The sequence below is a fragment of the Gopherus flavomarginatus genome, chromosome 6 (assembly GCF_025201925.1).
Source record: "Gopherus flavomarginatus isolate rGopFla2 chromosome 6, rGopFla2.mat.asm, whole genome shotgun sequence".
Classification (NCBI taxonomy): domain Eukaryota; kingdom Metazoa; phylum Chordata; order Testudines; family Testudinidae; genus Gopherus; species Gopherus flavomarginatus.
In genome coordinates, this window is record NC_066622.1 from 62,339,586 (window position 1) to 62,355,819 (window position 16,234).

Genomic DNA, 16,234 nt, shown 5'->3' on the forward strand with positions numbered 1-16,234 from the left:
CCTGGAAGGAAGAACTGCTCGGTGCCATCCATACATCTGACACTTGGTGTGACCCTGAGCCAGTAGCTTCCCCTCCCCAGGCCTGTTTCTCATCAGTAGGGTTGGGGTCACAGTCCCGACAGCCCAGGGGGGTTGGGAGGCTCCAGGAAGGTGTAAAGTGCTGGGATTTCAGGATCCCGGAGGTGCTGTCACCCCTGCACTAGGGTGATGTTCTGCACCCCCTGCTGCTGGCCAAGTTTCTCCTTTCCTTGGCAATAAGACAGACTCTTGTTTTCCCAGCCAGCTGATCGCTCAGTGTCATCACCCTGCCTGCTGGCTGGGCAGGGTAACTCCTCAGGTCACCACCACCCTCTCCAGCCTGCCTTGGGCTTGGAGAGTGAGGAGAAGGGCGAGGGATGACACTGAACATCCTCCATCCATCACTCCATCACCAGAGCAAGTGAGTGGCATGAGGGGTCCTCGATGGTGTCCCCTGTCTGTCTGGGGAGAGGTAGAAAGATAGGGAGAGAATCTCTCCCAAAGGACATTGGATTTACAAACAGCCCTCAGGAGCCCCTCACTCTCAGACTGGGGACAGGCTTCTCCAGAGCCATCTCCAATGTGTTTGGCAAGGTCCCAGCAATGGGGCTTCCAGCCCTTCCCTTGTGGGAGACTGTTCCCCAGGCTGAGAGTCTCTGAGCTGGGCCAGACCCGGGGAGCTGCTGAGCATGGAAATCAATGGGAAACAAGGGGGTCTTGGCCTTGCTATGCCTAGGGACATTGAAGTGGGGAATGGTTTCCCAGGAGAAGTCCGGACTCCAGAGTTCTGTTCCTTCTCTAGCCTGGGAGTGGGGGGGGGGAGGTGTGAGTGTGCCCTGGGCTGGCAGGAGGGAGCTGCTTGTCCAAAGTGACCGATGGTCTTTGTGACTGACCCCAGTGCTCGAAAAGGACGAGACTCCCCGGTTCTTGCAGCCCCAGGGATGAGGAGGGGGAACACTGAGGGGGAGCAGATCATGCAATGAACTCTTGCCAGTGTGTGTAGCTTGCACTCCCTGCACCCCGTGGGGGAGGAGGAGCTGCTCTGGCTGGGGCAGGTATGGGGAGAGACCAAACAAGTTGGTTAGTGAGAGGCTGCCTTGACCCCAGACTCGCGTCTGCTCACCGCTCGGTTCCAGGATGGCCAGGCTCCTGAGGATGTTCAGGAAGAAGGCTCTGCAGGTGGCCCCAGAGCCTGTGGGAAGCAGCTGCCATCTTCCCCAGGAGTGGAGCGGCCCCTCCGTCCCCACTGGCGGGGAAGGAGCTCCCGGCCGGGCCAGGAGGTGGAAGTCCCCAGCCTTCTGGAAGAGGAAACCTGCTCCCGGCGCAGGCGACGAGGTGGGAGAGGCACCGGCCAGGCCAAAATGGAGCTGGGCCAGGATGCGGCTGGGCAGGCAGGACCCAGCCCAGGAGCGGAACCAGGCAGGGTGGCTCCGGGGCTTGTTGTGTGGGCAGCAGTGGCCCCAGGAGCCCAGCCCTGATTTCCAGCAGGAGGCATTGCCCTGCCCAGTCAGTGGGGACCTTCCAGCCTTCCCAGAGCAGGAGGTGGAGGATCCCTCTCCCAGCCCCAGCAGCTCGGCCCGCTCCCCATGGGACAGCAGCAGCGCCTGGGACTCGGACAGCAGCGTGGCTGACGGACGCTTCTGCTTTGTTCCAGGTGAGCTCAGGGAAAGGTGAGGAGGGGGCTGTGAACACCCCAGGTCCAGGCCCTCGAGCAGTGCTATGGGGGCGGGTCCCCAGGTAAGGTGGCTGGCCTGAGCCACTGAACCCCACTGACACTAAATGCTGCCACTTTAATCCTTGGTGCTCCATTGAGCAGGGGGTGGAAGGCACCTCCCAGGGAGTCCAGGACAGTGGGAGGGGGTCTCTTTGCTAGGGACTCCTGAAGGAGTTGGAGGCTTATGACATTGAGGCTACTTGGAATTAAATACATTTGAGATACAAGTACATAGACCATATTCATAACTTCAAATACAGAAATGGTACATGCATACAGCCAGCATAATTATAACCAGCAAATGGTAACCTTGTCATAGACACCTCACATGCCAACCTTCGCACAATATTTGCTGCACATATGTAACAGTGGTGGCAACAATGATCTCCACAGTCCCAGTTCATATTAATAACATCACAGAAGGCTATAGAGAAGTGGGAGGGAGGAGTCTTCCAGCCGGCGTGTCTCATCTGTTTCTCCCTTGCCGCTTGGGCCGAGATGGGAAGAGAGCGAAACGTGCCTGGCTGAAGGTTTTGCTCTCGGTCTTGAAGATTAAACCCGACCCCCTGGCATGGGCAGGTCGGGTGGTCCTGGGCTACGTGGGGGGGAGGGCTCAGTTGGGAGAAGGGGCAGACGAGGGGATTTTGTATCTGATAGATAAGGGCTTTGTCAGTGGGAAGCTGTAGGTCACATACTGGGGGTGACAGTGGGCTATGAGCTGGGGTAGCAGCAGCAGGGGAGCAACATGTGTGTGTGGGAGAGGGGGGTTCACTTGGTAAAAATGAACCTGCCAAGCCGCTCCCTCTGCGGGAGCAAAAGCCTCTCATTTATCTCCTCAACTCCCCTCCATGAAAATCTCCACTCCTCCCCCGGCGCTGAGAGACCCCCTCACTCCCGTGGAGATTTGTAATTGTTCTGACTCTTCCTTGCCCTTCTCCAAAAAGTTTTCCCAGAAAAATGATCAAAGACATTTCAAATGAGAAAAACAAACCAAACCAGAGAAACCCCCACCACACACAGTTTGGGTCTGAATTTTTCTACTGAAATTTGGAGACAATAAAACTCATCCCTTTGTTGGCCAGAAACCAAAGCTAGACCTCCTCCGCTGTGGCTGTGACTTCTGCTACCAAATCACCAATGCTCTGAGTCCTCTTGTGAGACATTTCTCTGCACAATACTGCTGCTAATCCACTTACTGACTCCAGGAAACATTTTCCTTAGCCTGGTTCCGTGTGTCACTGGTTTCTCTAGCAAAGATCAGTCCCTGGCCCTGTGGTCCAGATATCCTCATTCACATCAAGCTTCAAGTTGAGAATCATTTCCCATTCCCACTCTGTGGGAGGGGAGACTTTTAAACGTGCTCTCTGTGCGACTGTACATGGCTAAGCAAAGAGAACAAACCCAAAGCCCCCATGTGCTTTGGGAGCCAGGTTTGCGGTGGGAATTCTGTAGTTCAGATGACTTCAAGCCTCGACATTGTGATTCTTTACCAGTTTCTCTGGCATTGGGGCATTTTTGGGCTGATGGCTGAGTGGTTAAGGCGTTGGAGTCAAAATCCAATAGGGTTCCCCTGCGCAGTTTCAAATCCTGCTCACAGCGAGGCCTGTGTTTTAGCCAGTCTCTAACCCAGGCAATACCTCTGTACAACCCCCTGAGACACTCTCAATTCTCTCCCCACCCCAAGTAAATCCTGTTCTGCTCCTTTCATGGAGATCCCTGGGGCACCACCTCACACTGTGTCCCTGAGGGGTCAGGCAAACTCTCAGCACCTGAAGCCTCTGCCACTCACCTGGTGCCCCATAGATCAGCCATAGCCCTGGTTCTGCTCCTCTCTCTAGAGTACGAAGGAAGCCAAGTCAGCGACTCCATGGGAGCTATGGGGCTGCAGAACCAACAGAGGAAAAATAGGTGCTCAGGACTCACTGGCAGCCAGCTCCTCCCCCGCCCACCACAGGCCTTGCTGACAAGCTCCTCCTCTTCCCCTTCAGCACCTCCCACTTGCCAGTGATCAGCTGTTCAGTGGGGTTCAGGAGGCACTGGGTGGGGAGGGGGAGGAGCAGGGATGGGAAGAGGTGGGGGTGGTTGAGGAATGGGGCAGGAAGTTGCAGGATGGGAAGAGATGTGACAGGGGTGGGGACTTGGGGGAAGGGGTGGAGTAGGGGCGGGGCCTGGGGACGAAAAGGGGGATTTGTCCTTGATCCCAGACCCCTCCAGGGCCGGCCCTGAAGGGAAGCACTGACTATGACAGTGACAATACAACTGACCAGCATTGCGGGGGAGGCTGAGGGAGATCCGCACCCATCAGGTCTCTTCTCTCCCCCAAGGTGAGCCAGACACTGCTCTCTCCTGGCTCTCACTCTAGCAGCTGGACGCCAAGGAGCCATTTCCCCACAGGAAGTTCGAGTGCCCCTGTGGTGCTGGGGGGGCTGGCGCTTCTGCTGGCTCTGGGGCTGGCAGGGGGCTGATGTCTGCACAGACTCTCAGCTGCCAGGCTGGAGGGGGCACTTGGGATGTTACCAGACTGGCACAGTGAAGACGGGGGGTTGACAGAGCAATACAGATGCTCTCCAGAGCACGGAGCAGTGTCCGCCCATGCAGCCAAGCAATGAGCATTTCCCACAGCCTGGAGCCGAGGGGGAGGCAGCAGCTGCTGTTCCAGATCCTGGGGGACAGGCCCTGTCAGCAAACAGCCACTTCTTACTCACCACAGCTAACGGTTTGGGGGGAATCCAGGCCCGCCCTCTACTCCGGGTTCCAGCCCAGGGCCCTGTGGATTGCAGCTGTCTATAGTGCCTCCTGTAACAACTGCATGACAGCTACAACTCCCTGGGCTACTTCCCCATGGCCTCCTCCAAACACCTTCTTTCTCCTCACCACAGGACCTTCCTCCTGATGTCTGATAATGCTTGTACTCCTTAGTACAAAGGTGTTGCCCGAGTGAAAGACTGGCCAAAACACAGGCCATGCTGTGAGCAAGATTCAAACCTGCACAGGGAAACCCTATTATACTTCAACTCCCACATCTTAACCACTTGGCCATCATAGCTGTGAGTGAAAAATTGCCCCAATGCCAGAGAAACTGGTAAAGAATCACAATGACCATGTGTGAAGTCATCTGAACTACAGAATTCCCACCGCAAACCTGGCTCCCAAAGCACGGGGGGGATTTGGGATTTGTTCTCTGTGCCTAGCCATGTGCAGTCGCACAGAGAGCGTGTTTAAAAGTCTCCCCTCCCACAGAGCGGGAATGGGAAATGATTTTCAACTTGAAGCCTGATGTAGGGTGACCAGACGTCCTGATTTTATAGGGACTGTCCTTATATTTTCTTGTTTGTCCTGCTTCCCGACTGATGTTTGGTTGGGACCCTGGACAAACAAATAACTTTGTCCTCTTCTCCGGCACCTATGCATAGTCTGGAGGGATACTTGCCCCCCCCAACTCCGCCCCCTCATTCCCCCATTGGATCCCTCCCCAAATCCCGGCCCTGGCCCTGCCCCCAGCCCCACTCCCTCACTGCCCCATTGGATTCCTCCCCAAATCCTCGCCCTGGCCCTGTCTCTTCCCCAAGCACGCGGCATTCTTCCTCCCTCCCAGGTTTGCACACGGGGCATGGCCATGTCCGGGAGCGCAGCGCGGAAGCTGCTCCAGCCCTGCAGCCTGCAGGGCTGCGCAGTGGGGATGAGGGCAGGGTGGAGCAGGCAGGGCCCAGTTGGGAGAGGGGCAGAGACACACGTGGGGCAGACACACTCCTGTTGGGAGCTGCCTGGTTCACCCCTTGCCCAGGAGCTGCAGGAGGGGCCCTGATCATGGCTCGGCTGCAGAGCTCGGAGCCCAGGCTGGGCCCAGGAGCGAGGGGATGGGGGAGCTGGGGGTGTAGCGGGGGTTGAAGCTGAGAGTTGGTTGGAGATGGGGCTGTGCCACTGCCGCTTGGCGGTGGGGGGGCCCTCCGGCATTTTTTTTTGCTCCGCCCCCCGCATCCCGATATTTCATCTTTGACATCTGGTCACCCTAGTCTGATATGAAGGAGGATGTCTGGACCAAGGGGCCAGGGACTGGCCTTTGCAAGAGAAACCACTGTCAAGTTTTAGCCAATTAGGACAAGTCAGCAAATAAGAACAACCTCAGGTATCAGTAACTGCTACAGGTTGCAAATTCCTACATGTAGCAGTTTCTGGCACTACACCTGCAAAGCTCTGCTCCCTGGTCTTCTCAGGCTCCTGCTCTCTCCTTAGCTCTGCCTCACTCTCGTCCAGGCAGTTCCAGCTCACATGGAGGATGGGATCCCCTGGCCTGGTGACTCCCTCATTACACTGCTTGGCCTGTCAGTGCAGCTAACTTGTAGCTTTGGCCTCTCCCCATTGTCCCTGGGGATTGTCAGTCTCAGGGTCCTGATTTCCCACTGATCCTTCCCCCTTCTATTGGTGCTGGGAACTAGCCAACCAACCCCCCCACACACACCACTAAGTTTTAGTAGAGGGCCAAGAGCCCCTTACACAAGCCAGCCCCATGAGGGTCATCGATGTGCAGAGAAGGCAGCACAAGCTGGTCCCATGGTGTAATGGGCAGCACTCAGGACTCTGAATCCTGTAATTTGAGTTCAAATCTCAGTGGGACCTTGTGTTGGCTTGTGGTCATAGGCGGCAGGTTATATACATTTGTGGTGCTCGGGCTCCAGGAATATTCAGGGCTGGGGGCCCTGCTCCAGAAATATTTGGAGCTGGGTCTCTTCCCCTGGCCCTGGCAACTGCCTGCCACCCCTCCCCCTGTATGTTCCCCCTGCTGCGCCGCGTCCCTGCCTGACAAAAAGCAGCGTGCACCTGTCCCCTGCCTGCCCCTGCTGCTGGAGTAGAGGGATTCTGGGCAGAACTGCTGTCTGCTGCCCCAGGGTCCTAGTGCCCGCTCTCCACCTATGGCAAGGCAGGCTGCCCTGAGCCCCAACCCTCATTCCTCTGCACCCTGATCCTCTGCCCCAGTCCTGAGCCCCCCCGCAGCATGAACCCCACATCTCCCAGCCCCAGCCAGAGCCCTCATCCCCCCGCACCCCAATCCTCAGCCCCAGCCCTAAACCCCCTCCTGCATCATGAATACCTCATCCTCAGCCCTGCACTCCCTCCTATCCCCAAACTCCCTCCCAGAGGGTGCACCCCTTCCCCCTTCCCACACACTCCTTCCCACCCCCAAACTCCTTCCCAGAGCCTGCACCTCTCACCCCTTCCTACAACCCTGCCCCAGCCTGGAGCCTGCACCCAAACGCCATCCCAAAGCCTGCACCCTGCACCCCTCCTGCACCCTAATCCCCAGCCCAGGATCTGCACCCCAGACCTCCCCCCCAAACCCCCTCCCAGAGCCTTAGGCAGGTGGGGGTGGAGTTTGGGGGGCGGAGTTGGGGGGCGGGTTCTGGGCACCACCAAAATTTCTACAAACTTGCCACCCATGCTTGTGGTAAAGCCCCAGAGCTCAACTTCCCTGTCTCCAGCTGTGTAAGAGTGAATCTTTCCCCTCCTGCTGGGTGACTCACACCTCCTAGAGCCAGGTCTTTGGCTGGGATGGCCACAATGGGTTAGGGCTCTAGAACTTGCTACCCTGATAGTTGGGATTCTTGCTGCTGCATCTGATGTTCACAAGCTTGGCCCTTGTGCTTCCTACCACACTTTTCCTCTGGCTCCACATGGCGCTTGAAGAAAGGAGTGCCAGGGCTGGGATTAATAGTCAGGTCTTGGCAGGAGGGAGGAAGAGTCCCAGGCTGGAGCCCCACACACCTTCCCTCCTCCAGGCACCTAGAGGAGAGGCAGCTCAGCTCTGTCCGCTGGATACCTCGGCAGAGTAGGTGAGTTCATGTAAATACAGTCTGGTCCCAAAGCCTCCTCCCAACCCTGGTCATCACTAGCTGTCAGGGGAGAGCTCATTCACACCTTGCTTACAAATCATCATTTGAAATTCTAAGGTTGGCCAACACTGCCAAAGCCAATGCACTGACATTGTCAGCAAACACACCAGCTGGGTGAGGAAACCCGGCTTTGTCCAGACTTTCCAAACTTATTTTACTTTCTCAGGTACAAGTAGTTTTCATACGTTGTATCTGCTTTTAAAGTGTGTGTTAACATTTCAATTTCCATTCAAATTTGCAACCAACAACAACATTGGCAGTGCTGCACGTAACTACCTGACCACCGAGGAAGGGGGTGTTGGGGAAATTCGGGGAAGGGGGTGCACAGCCGCCTGGCTGGGGGGCGTATAGGGAATGCCCAGTTTCACTGAATTGAGTCTTCTACTGCAGCACCTCAGTAGGTTACATCAGAGAGGAGCTGCAGTGTCTAGGCAGTGGGATGCCTGTACCTTTAAGAGCCCAGCCCTAGGAAGCTCATGCTGAGAGGTGCTGCCTGTGAGAGGGGAAATAAAAAAGCTCTCTGCTCCCCCCACCCATGTTTGCAAACACTGGAGTCTCAGCCCACCGGGATAATTGTTACCCCTCTCCCCCTGCCTGTGCCAGGATTTAACCCTCTGGCAGCGCCTCCCTCTGGGCTTAACTCCGGCTCCTCCCCCACTCCCTGACTTTGCCCTTCAGTCCCTCTCCTAACTCTGCCTCCAGCTGCTTGACCCCCTGACCAGTCAATTTCCACCCCCTGCTCAGACCCTGGCTACCCACTCCTCTGATTTGCCCTCCTTTGTCCCTCTTTAATCCCTGTAAAAAGTAGGGGGTGCTGAGTCCCATTCTCTGGAGGGAGGGCTGGGCGCCTGGCCCCTGCCTGTCCAGTGCTCAAAGTGCCCCATGATCTTGTGGATGTTTGCCGAGCGCTGCAGGGTCATCCGAAGGGAGAGAGAGACGCAGTTAGGAGGTGATGCAGCCAAGGGTGCCTCACCCAACACTGAGATGCAGCCACCTCTGGGGTGAATTACACAAGTAAGGAAATGAATTTGGAACAAGAAATGCACTGAAAGGACCGAGGCAGCTGCAGGAGGTGGAGAAAACCAGAAAAAGCAGTATCCCTGGATCCCAGCCCTGCCCCTCCCCCAATCTACCCCCTAACCTCCACTCCCCTCCCACATTGGAGGGAAGAATCCAGGAGTCCTGGTCCCCAGCCTTGCCCACTCCCATATTTTGATATGGCTCCATCCAACAGCTGCCTCCACAATTGCAGAGCAGTGCCATGGGGCACACCGGGGCCTGCCTGTTTGCACAGGATGGGCAATGCCAGTGCCCCAGGGTGGGGAGAGACGATGCTAAGGGAGAAACAGGCAGCAGACAGCTCCCATGACAGAGAAAGAAATGCTAGGGGGTGCTATGCTGCAAGGAGTGAAGGGGGTTGGCAGGGAATGGGAGGATCTTCCCTCACGGCAGGTGCATCTGTCTCCCTCCCAATTTCTCCCCAGCCCTACCCCAGCCCAGGCTAATCCCGGCCCAGCTACCAGGGTTAAATTTGGCCTGGATTCCCCAGCTGCTGGGGGTGGGGCGTGGGCTGGGAAGTCTGAGCCTCTACTTCCCCTTCCCCAGACACAGTTGCATGCGCACAGACCAAAAGAGCCTGCAGCACTGCTGCCTAGAGGAAACTGAGGCACCAGCCAGTGACAGACACTTCATGGCTCACCTCATCCTCATCCTCTTTTCCATATACAACCTGGCCAGGGGAGGGGGGTAAACTCAGGGCAGTTGCATAGTTAACCTGTGGAATTCTTGCAAGAGCATGTTGTGAAAGCCAAGACTATAACAGGGTTCAGAAAAGAACTAGATAAGTTTATGGTGGATAGATCCATCAAGGACTATTAGCCCGGGTGGGCAGGGATGGTGCCTGTAGCCTCTGTTTGCCAGAAGCTGGGAATGGGCAATAGGGGATGGATTACTTGATGATTCCCAGCTCTGTTCATTCCCTCTGGGGCACCTGGCACTGGCCACTGTCAGAAGACAGGAGGATACTGGGCTAGATGGACTTTGCATCTGAACCAGTCTGGCCGTTCTTATGTCTCCCTTGGAGCAGCAGTGACACCCAGTGGGCAGTCAGAGTAATGCACAGGTGTTTTGCTTGGCGCACCAGTGACACCAAGTGGCCAATCAGGGTAACACACAGAGTATGTATCCCTTGGAGCAGCTGTGACACCTCGTGGTCATTCAAGGTAATGCACAGAAGGTGTTTCCCTTGATACAGCAGTGACACCCACTGGTCAGGTGGCGTAATGCACAGCATGTGTCTGCCCTCTACGAGCAGTGACACCCACGGACCAGTCACGGTAAAGCACAGAGTGTGTTTCCCACCAATCTGGGTAAGGCACAGAGCATGTTTCCCATGGAGCAGCAGTGACACCCAGTGACCAACAGGGGTGATATCAGACTCTTCTCCTTTAGTGGGGGACTGAGATGGGCTAGAAAAAAAATTGGGGGGCTGTGCCCCCCATCACCTGGCCCCACCCTTCATGGGGGCCATGATTCTGCTCCTTCTCAGTTAAAGGCCAGGCTCATCTGCTCTCCCCCAGGCTAGGGTTTACAGCAATACAAACTTTATTAAAATAAAATAGTAAACAGGGTTTACTTTAAATATTCTAAATCTGTCCAAATTTTAGTACTGAATCCAAAGTTCTCTTAAAGATCCCATCAGTAACCAAAACCTAAATGAAAAATTGAAACCAAAAACAAATCTTAATTTAAAACCCAAACATTAAGAAAAACTTTGTTTGTAAAAATAAAAACTAACAAATGCTGTAAATTAATAATTTCAACATTTTATCAAAAAAAGTGTGCTACAGCAGAATGGTAAAATAACATCAAATAAATAAGCATGACCACTAAAACCTCCTATAAAGGAATTGAATCCTTGAATACTGGTCAAATTTGTATAAAATATGCAGAACTATGTCAAAACTGGTGTTGCAGGTCAGCCATTCAAATCCAACAAATGTCAATTAAAAGCTCCATTCCAACTAAAAAAACCAAAACAATCCAACAAACCAAAATGGTTACAGCCTGAAACAAACCTACACAGAAGCAAAATTAAACTATACCAACACAGGAACAAACGATGTAACTTTCTAATTCTAACTTCTTGTTTCTCTCAGGAGGAAGGTGTTTTGCACCCAAGTAACCAGGCTGTCACTGCAGCTTTCCATTCACTAAATAAGATTTTTACCAAATATAAATTGCCCTCCAATTTCTCTAAGAGAAATTGAAATTGTATCTTTGCACTAATATCCCAAGTGTGCAAGTCCATCCCCTCAGAGCAGCCCCACACCCTGAGCCCAGGGGAGAATCCCAGCTGGTTTGTGCATTTGTAACCCTGGGGCCTGAAGCTGATGAGAGAAAAGGAAGTGAGCCATCTTGGAGCTTTCCGATACCACCTGCGGGGAGCATAAGGATTTGACTGAGGGTACGTCTTCACTACCTGCCATATCGGCGGGGAACAATCAATTGCTCAGGGATCGATATATCACGTCTCATCTAGACGTGATATATTGATCCCCGAACACGCTTATATCGATTCCGTAACTCCACCAAGCTGAACGGAGTTGCGGAATTGACAGGGGGAACCGCGAACATTGATCCCGAGCCGTGAGATGGATGAGTAATTCGATCTTAGATACTTCGACTTCAGCTACGTTATTCACGTAGCTGAAGTTGTGTATCTAAGATCGATTTTCCCCCATAGCGTAGACCAGCCCTCAGTGACATCCTGGCTAATTTTCACCTTGTTCTCTGCCAGCAGGCTCAACTGAAGAGCTCGGGAGTGACTTGACCATGGCAGCACCCTATTTACATATTAAAAGCTGGCATTTTGGGGCCAATGGGGTGAAATGTGAGTACTTTGGGGGTTGGGACCCACATGAGAAGGGATGTGGACAAACTGGAGAGAGTCCAGCAGAGGGCAGTAAAAATGATTAGGGGACTGAGACACATCACTTATGAGGACCTACAGGCCATATCCTGTATGTTAAGCTAAGGCAAAGTTAGCATATCTATATTGTGACCTTTTACTCAGAGAGGAAACTCGACCTTTATCATGTTACTTAAATAGATAAGTACCCATGCCTGTCTAAGACCTTTACCTAGACCAATCGACAATGGAGAATGGCATAGGGTTTTTTTCAGTGTTATACCCACAGATTTAACAGGTACACCACAACATTAACTTATGTGCATATGTACATGTCATCAACAAGCACAAACATACTAGCCTATGAAGTAAATGTACCCTAATGTTTTGTGGGTGAGGAATGAAATTTGGGCATAGGAGGAAGGATTTCTGGCCCTTGTCCCCTATAAAAGAGGTAACCCACCTCGCTAGAGCACTTTGCTCTATTATTCTGACTTACTTCCTCCACTCTCTCTATATGTACTATCAGTAGGCTGTACTTGTCCTTAAACTCTAAGTTTCAAGGGAACTAGGCTAAGTTCGGTTTCCCTAAGTTGTTATTATTTGTTTATTATGTTTTGATTCTAAAGTTTAACATATTCAAGTAAACCCTAAGTAACACCAGCTTTTTCTAAGCACTGCATCTTTCAATTAAGAATTGAGAAGCCTGAACTGCAAGGCTGGTCCTGTGTCTCTTACCACCAGGTTATCAAGGAAGGCTGTGAGTATATTAACCAAAACTTTGTTGCATATAATGCCATATGTATCTTCTGAATAGCAGTAATGCAACTGTAACTTTGTAACTCAATTAAATTAAATTAAATGTAAGCTAATAAATTAAATTTTCATCAAATTATCCAAATTAATATTATTAGTACACCCTAAATCAGGCTACATGGGACAGAGAGTTGGAGTGCAGAGGGATGAAGGCACTGGCTCTGGGGGTGCAGACTCTGGGGTGGGGTTAGAATGAGACATTCAGGGTGTAGTAGATGACTCAGGGTTAGGATAGAGAATTGGGCTGTGAATGCTCTGGAATGAGACCAGGAAAGAGAAAATTGAGATGCAAGAGAAAAATCAAGCTGGAGTAAAAAGCAGAGAAGTATGCAATTTGAGCTGCAGAGGGAAGAAAAAAGCCTCTGCCTGTCCACTCTTACCAAAGCATCTAAGAACCAGATGACAGACATCTCTCCCCTACTGCAACAATTCCAGTTGACCTAGACTGAGAAAGGAACTCTTCTTCTCTGCAGCACTAGCAAACCTGGACTGAGTCATGAACACATCGTTTCCCCTCCACGCCCAAGTGTTCCTGGCCTGGGACATGGGCAGGGCTCCTCTCTTCTCCATTTGGGACATGGCGGGATGAGAGAAGTGACAGGGCTTTACGGGAAATCATTATTTGCCTGATTCATGTGCAAGTCCTAGTCCTTGTTAACCCAAACAAACCATTTATCCTGCATGCTGATACTAGTGTGGAAGGTCTGGGAGCAGTCCCGTACCAGGAAGAAGAAAGGAAATGTAAATCTGTAGGCTTTGCCAGCTGAGGACTGTCTGATAGCAAAACTCACTATCCCATCCACCAGCTGCAGTTCTTGGTCTTGAAATGGGCCATCACTGAGAAATTTTGAGATTACTTGTGTGGTGCTCAGTTTCAGGTGTGGACAGAGAAAAATCCACTGACGTGTTAGCAAGGGCTAAGCTGGATGCTACAAAGCAGAGATGGGTGACAACTTTTGCTAGCCATAACTTCGCATTCAGTACCAATGAGTTGGTATAATAGAGAATCTGATTTATCAGGACCACCAATTCTTGGCTTGGGGGAGCATGTAAGCAGGGTGAGAATGAACTCTACCCTGCCATCTGTTGGTGATCTGTTGTAAAGGCCTTTTGAGGCTGCTGTCATTTGCATGGTTCCACCTACCCCGGATTGCATGATGGGGGTGCTTGTCCAAAGGATCATTTCAGCTGCTGTGGGATCCTCAGTCTCTTTCTTATTAGGGCAGTGGTAATAAAGTGCAGTTATTCCGGTGATATGAATCAAGGACAGTAGAACGGAACTTAGCGGTTCATGATTTCGGGACTCACCCGAACCTACATAAATCTCGTTAGGCAAGGGACATGATTTCCAAAACATGGTGAAATAAGAGAGATTGAAAAAGAATACTTGCCCTTAGTGCTATGGATGTCTTATGAAATTTTTAAATGTCCTTTTTATGTCCTTTGTGTCTCTCCAGTTTAAAAATAGGGTGTTTTATATTTCTAACCCATGTTTACAACTAGTCATAGATAAAAAGTGGTTAATGACTAAATGCAGTTTTCAGGTATTTTTAAAGGACTAGGCTGTAATCTTTTTTCCACACTACAAGTTGAAAACTACTCCATATTTGGGGAAGAGGCTCCCCACCCCTCAGACAACAAAAAAAATTTGCAGATTGGATTCTGAGAGTTAAGCTGTGGGGCACAGCTTTTGTGACAAAATCTGAAACCAGATTCTTAGTAACAGGTCAATGGGTGGGTTTATGCAAATTCTGGCCTCCAGGACCAGAGCTGGGGGTGGGCCCCCACAACTTTTGTGGCACATGCACCACCTCTGCAAATCAACCTTTGCTACCTCACTCCATAACACCACACACACAGCAGCTGCCTTTTACTTCTCAGAACCAAAACACACCCTGAAAGAGATCAAATGGTATAAGCTTAAGGCAAACAACTGCACCACTAACAACAACTCAAAGAGATTCAAAAACGCCTCTGTCTTTACACACCAGGAATGGCAGGAATAAAGGCACAGCCACGGGCTTGCAAAAGCCAAACAAACATCCATTCCAGTCTCCCACAAGCCTTGGGTATTGGGAACCCAGACCCCTTAATGATGAGTACTTTTCAGGCCAGGGTGAAGCTCTCAGGCCTCAAATGCCAGCTACAGTTACTCTCTCCTTGATCCAAAACGAACAGCAAAATACACTGCATTACTCCTGCCCCAATAACAAAGAGACTGGGGATCCCACAGCAGCTGAAATGACCCTTTGGACAAGCACTCTCATCATGCAATCCGGGGTGGGTGGAACCATGCAAACGACAGCAGCCTCAAAAGGCCTTTACAACAGATCACCAACAGATGGCAGGGTAGAGTTCATAGCGACCCTGCTTAAACTAGATTGTGGAAAAGATTAAAAAACACTGAACGTTCAAACTCACCAAATGTAGGTCAATCCATCCTCATCGTCGTATCCGCTCATTATACTCCACACCTGAACTAAGCCCTCACATGGACAACATACCCTCCTAACTCAGTGTCTGTACGTTAACCTTTTACCCCCAGTCGGGGCTATTGCAGATTAGGTATTCCTCATGCCACCCAATCTTAAACCGAACTTCACACCCCCTGGGTAATCTGTACGTTGTTCCCTGATCACCAGAAACTTCTGCGCCTAAATGCTGTACCGTACCCTTTTTTTTTTCTTTGAACGTCATCTTAATAAAATGTTGACATTTGTTCGAGGTCCCAGCTCCTCTTCCTTTGCAAGGCATGTGCGTTTGCTCCGGGTTTTAGTCTGCTAAGACAGAGAGGGGGGCCGATTGAGCCAGAGGCGCTTGCCTGCTGCAGACACCTATCCAAGGCTGAACCTCGTCCCCCACCAGCTGAAGGCTTAACTGAGAACAGTTGAAGAAGTGCTCCCATCTCCGGCACTCAGCTACCCAGCTCCCAGTGGGGTCCAAACCCCAAAGAGATCCCTTTTACCCTGTAGATGCTGTAAAATCCTGTGACCAGGGCAGCTGCCTAGCAGCCTGCGCATCCGCCTGCCAGCACGAGAGCGCGTAAGGCACTGATCTGGATAGTGCCGGCTGGGTGGCAAGGCTGTGCAGAGCCAGCAGAGTGGCGCAGCAGAAGCATGCTGGGCCCATAACCCAGAGGTCGATGGATAGAAACCATCCTCTGCTACGTGTGCGTTTGTTTCTTTTCCCTCTGGGCCTTCCGGCGAGGCAGTGACCAGCAGAGCGGCAAGAGGTGGCTGAGGCGGTGGCCTGCCAGAGAGCTCCCTGGCTGCCTGGGCTGAAGGCAAGAGGGAGGTCTGGGTGTGGCAAGGGCCTCCTGTCCCAGAATGAGGCTGCAGTGCTTCCTGGTCCCCTTTTCCCACCCACCCCGGCAGGCTGCGGGAGAACACGAGGGAGGATCTCGGGGCGCTGGGCAGCGCTGTGTGGCTGTCAGGGGAAAGAGCCGAGGCTACCGACTCGACTTGCCATTGACTCGCATGGCTCTGCGCGCCGTCAGCCAGGGTGGGCCAGGCTGCGCACGTGACTCAGGCTTGGGCAGCATGGCTGCTCTTTCCTGATGCGGCATGAGGCAGGCCAAGAGCTTTGCACAGCCTACAGGGAAGTGGGAGGGAGGCATCTTTGAGCAGGCATGTCTCATCCCTTTCTCCCTTGCCGCTTTGGCAGAGGCGGGAAGGGAGCAAAATGTTCCTGGCTGAAAGTTTTTGTGCTCGGCCTCGAGGATTAAGCCTGAGCCTCTGGCACGGCTGCTGGGAGACGGGTTTCTGAATAGCATCCAGCACGCTCTTTGGGCCACTAGCTGAAAGCACTGAGGCCAAGAGGCAGCAAGATAGGACTTTGGAGGCTCCCTGCAGGCCTCGGGGAAGCAAGGAAGTAGCACAGGCTCATCGC

General features: G+C 52.4%; 1 protein-coding gene and 1 non-coding gene across 3 annotated transcripts; both read left to right on the top strand.

Annotated features, from left to right (window-relative positions):
* Nucleotides 1-1,160: 1,160 nt before the first annotated feature.
* On the top strand, nucleotides 1,161-13,005 carry LOC127054265 (uncharacterized). Of its 2 annotated transcripts, none has more exons than XM_050960345.1 (2): nucleotides 1,161-1,672; nucleotides 10,779-13,005. In XM_050960345.1, the coding sequence occupies exons 1-2, from the start codon at nucleotides 1,174-1,176 to the stop codon at nucleotides 10,802-10,804; spliced, it is 525 nt and encodes a 174-aa protein (XP_050816302.1). In that variant the 5' UTR covers nucleotides 1,161-1,173; the 3' UTR covers nucleotides 10,805-13,005. The 2 variants fall into 2 exon arrangements, with proteins under 2 accessions (XP_050816302.1, XP_050816301.1); XM_050960344.1 differs by having other exon boundaries at nucleotides 12,226-13,005.
* On the top strand, nucleotides 6,278-6,349 carry TRNAQ-CUG (transfer RNA glutamine (anticodon CUG)). Its single transcript has one exon. It is a non-coding gene; the product is annotated as a tRNA-Gln (tRNA).
* Nucleotides 13,006-16,234: the final 3,229 nt, after the last annotated feature.

What these genes read in the sequence shown, in the direction of transcription:
- LOC127054265 (XM_050960344.1), top strand. Translation starts at nt 1,174, where the DNA reads ATGTTCAGGAAGAAGGCTCTGCAGGTGGCCCCAGAGCCTGTGGGAAGC. An exon ending in ACGCTTCTGCTTTGTTCCAG is followed by an intron (nt 1,673 to 12,225) that starts GTGAGCTCAGGG and finishes CTTTCAATTAAG; the next exon opens with AATTGAGAAGCCTGAACTGC.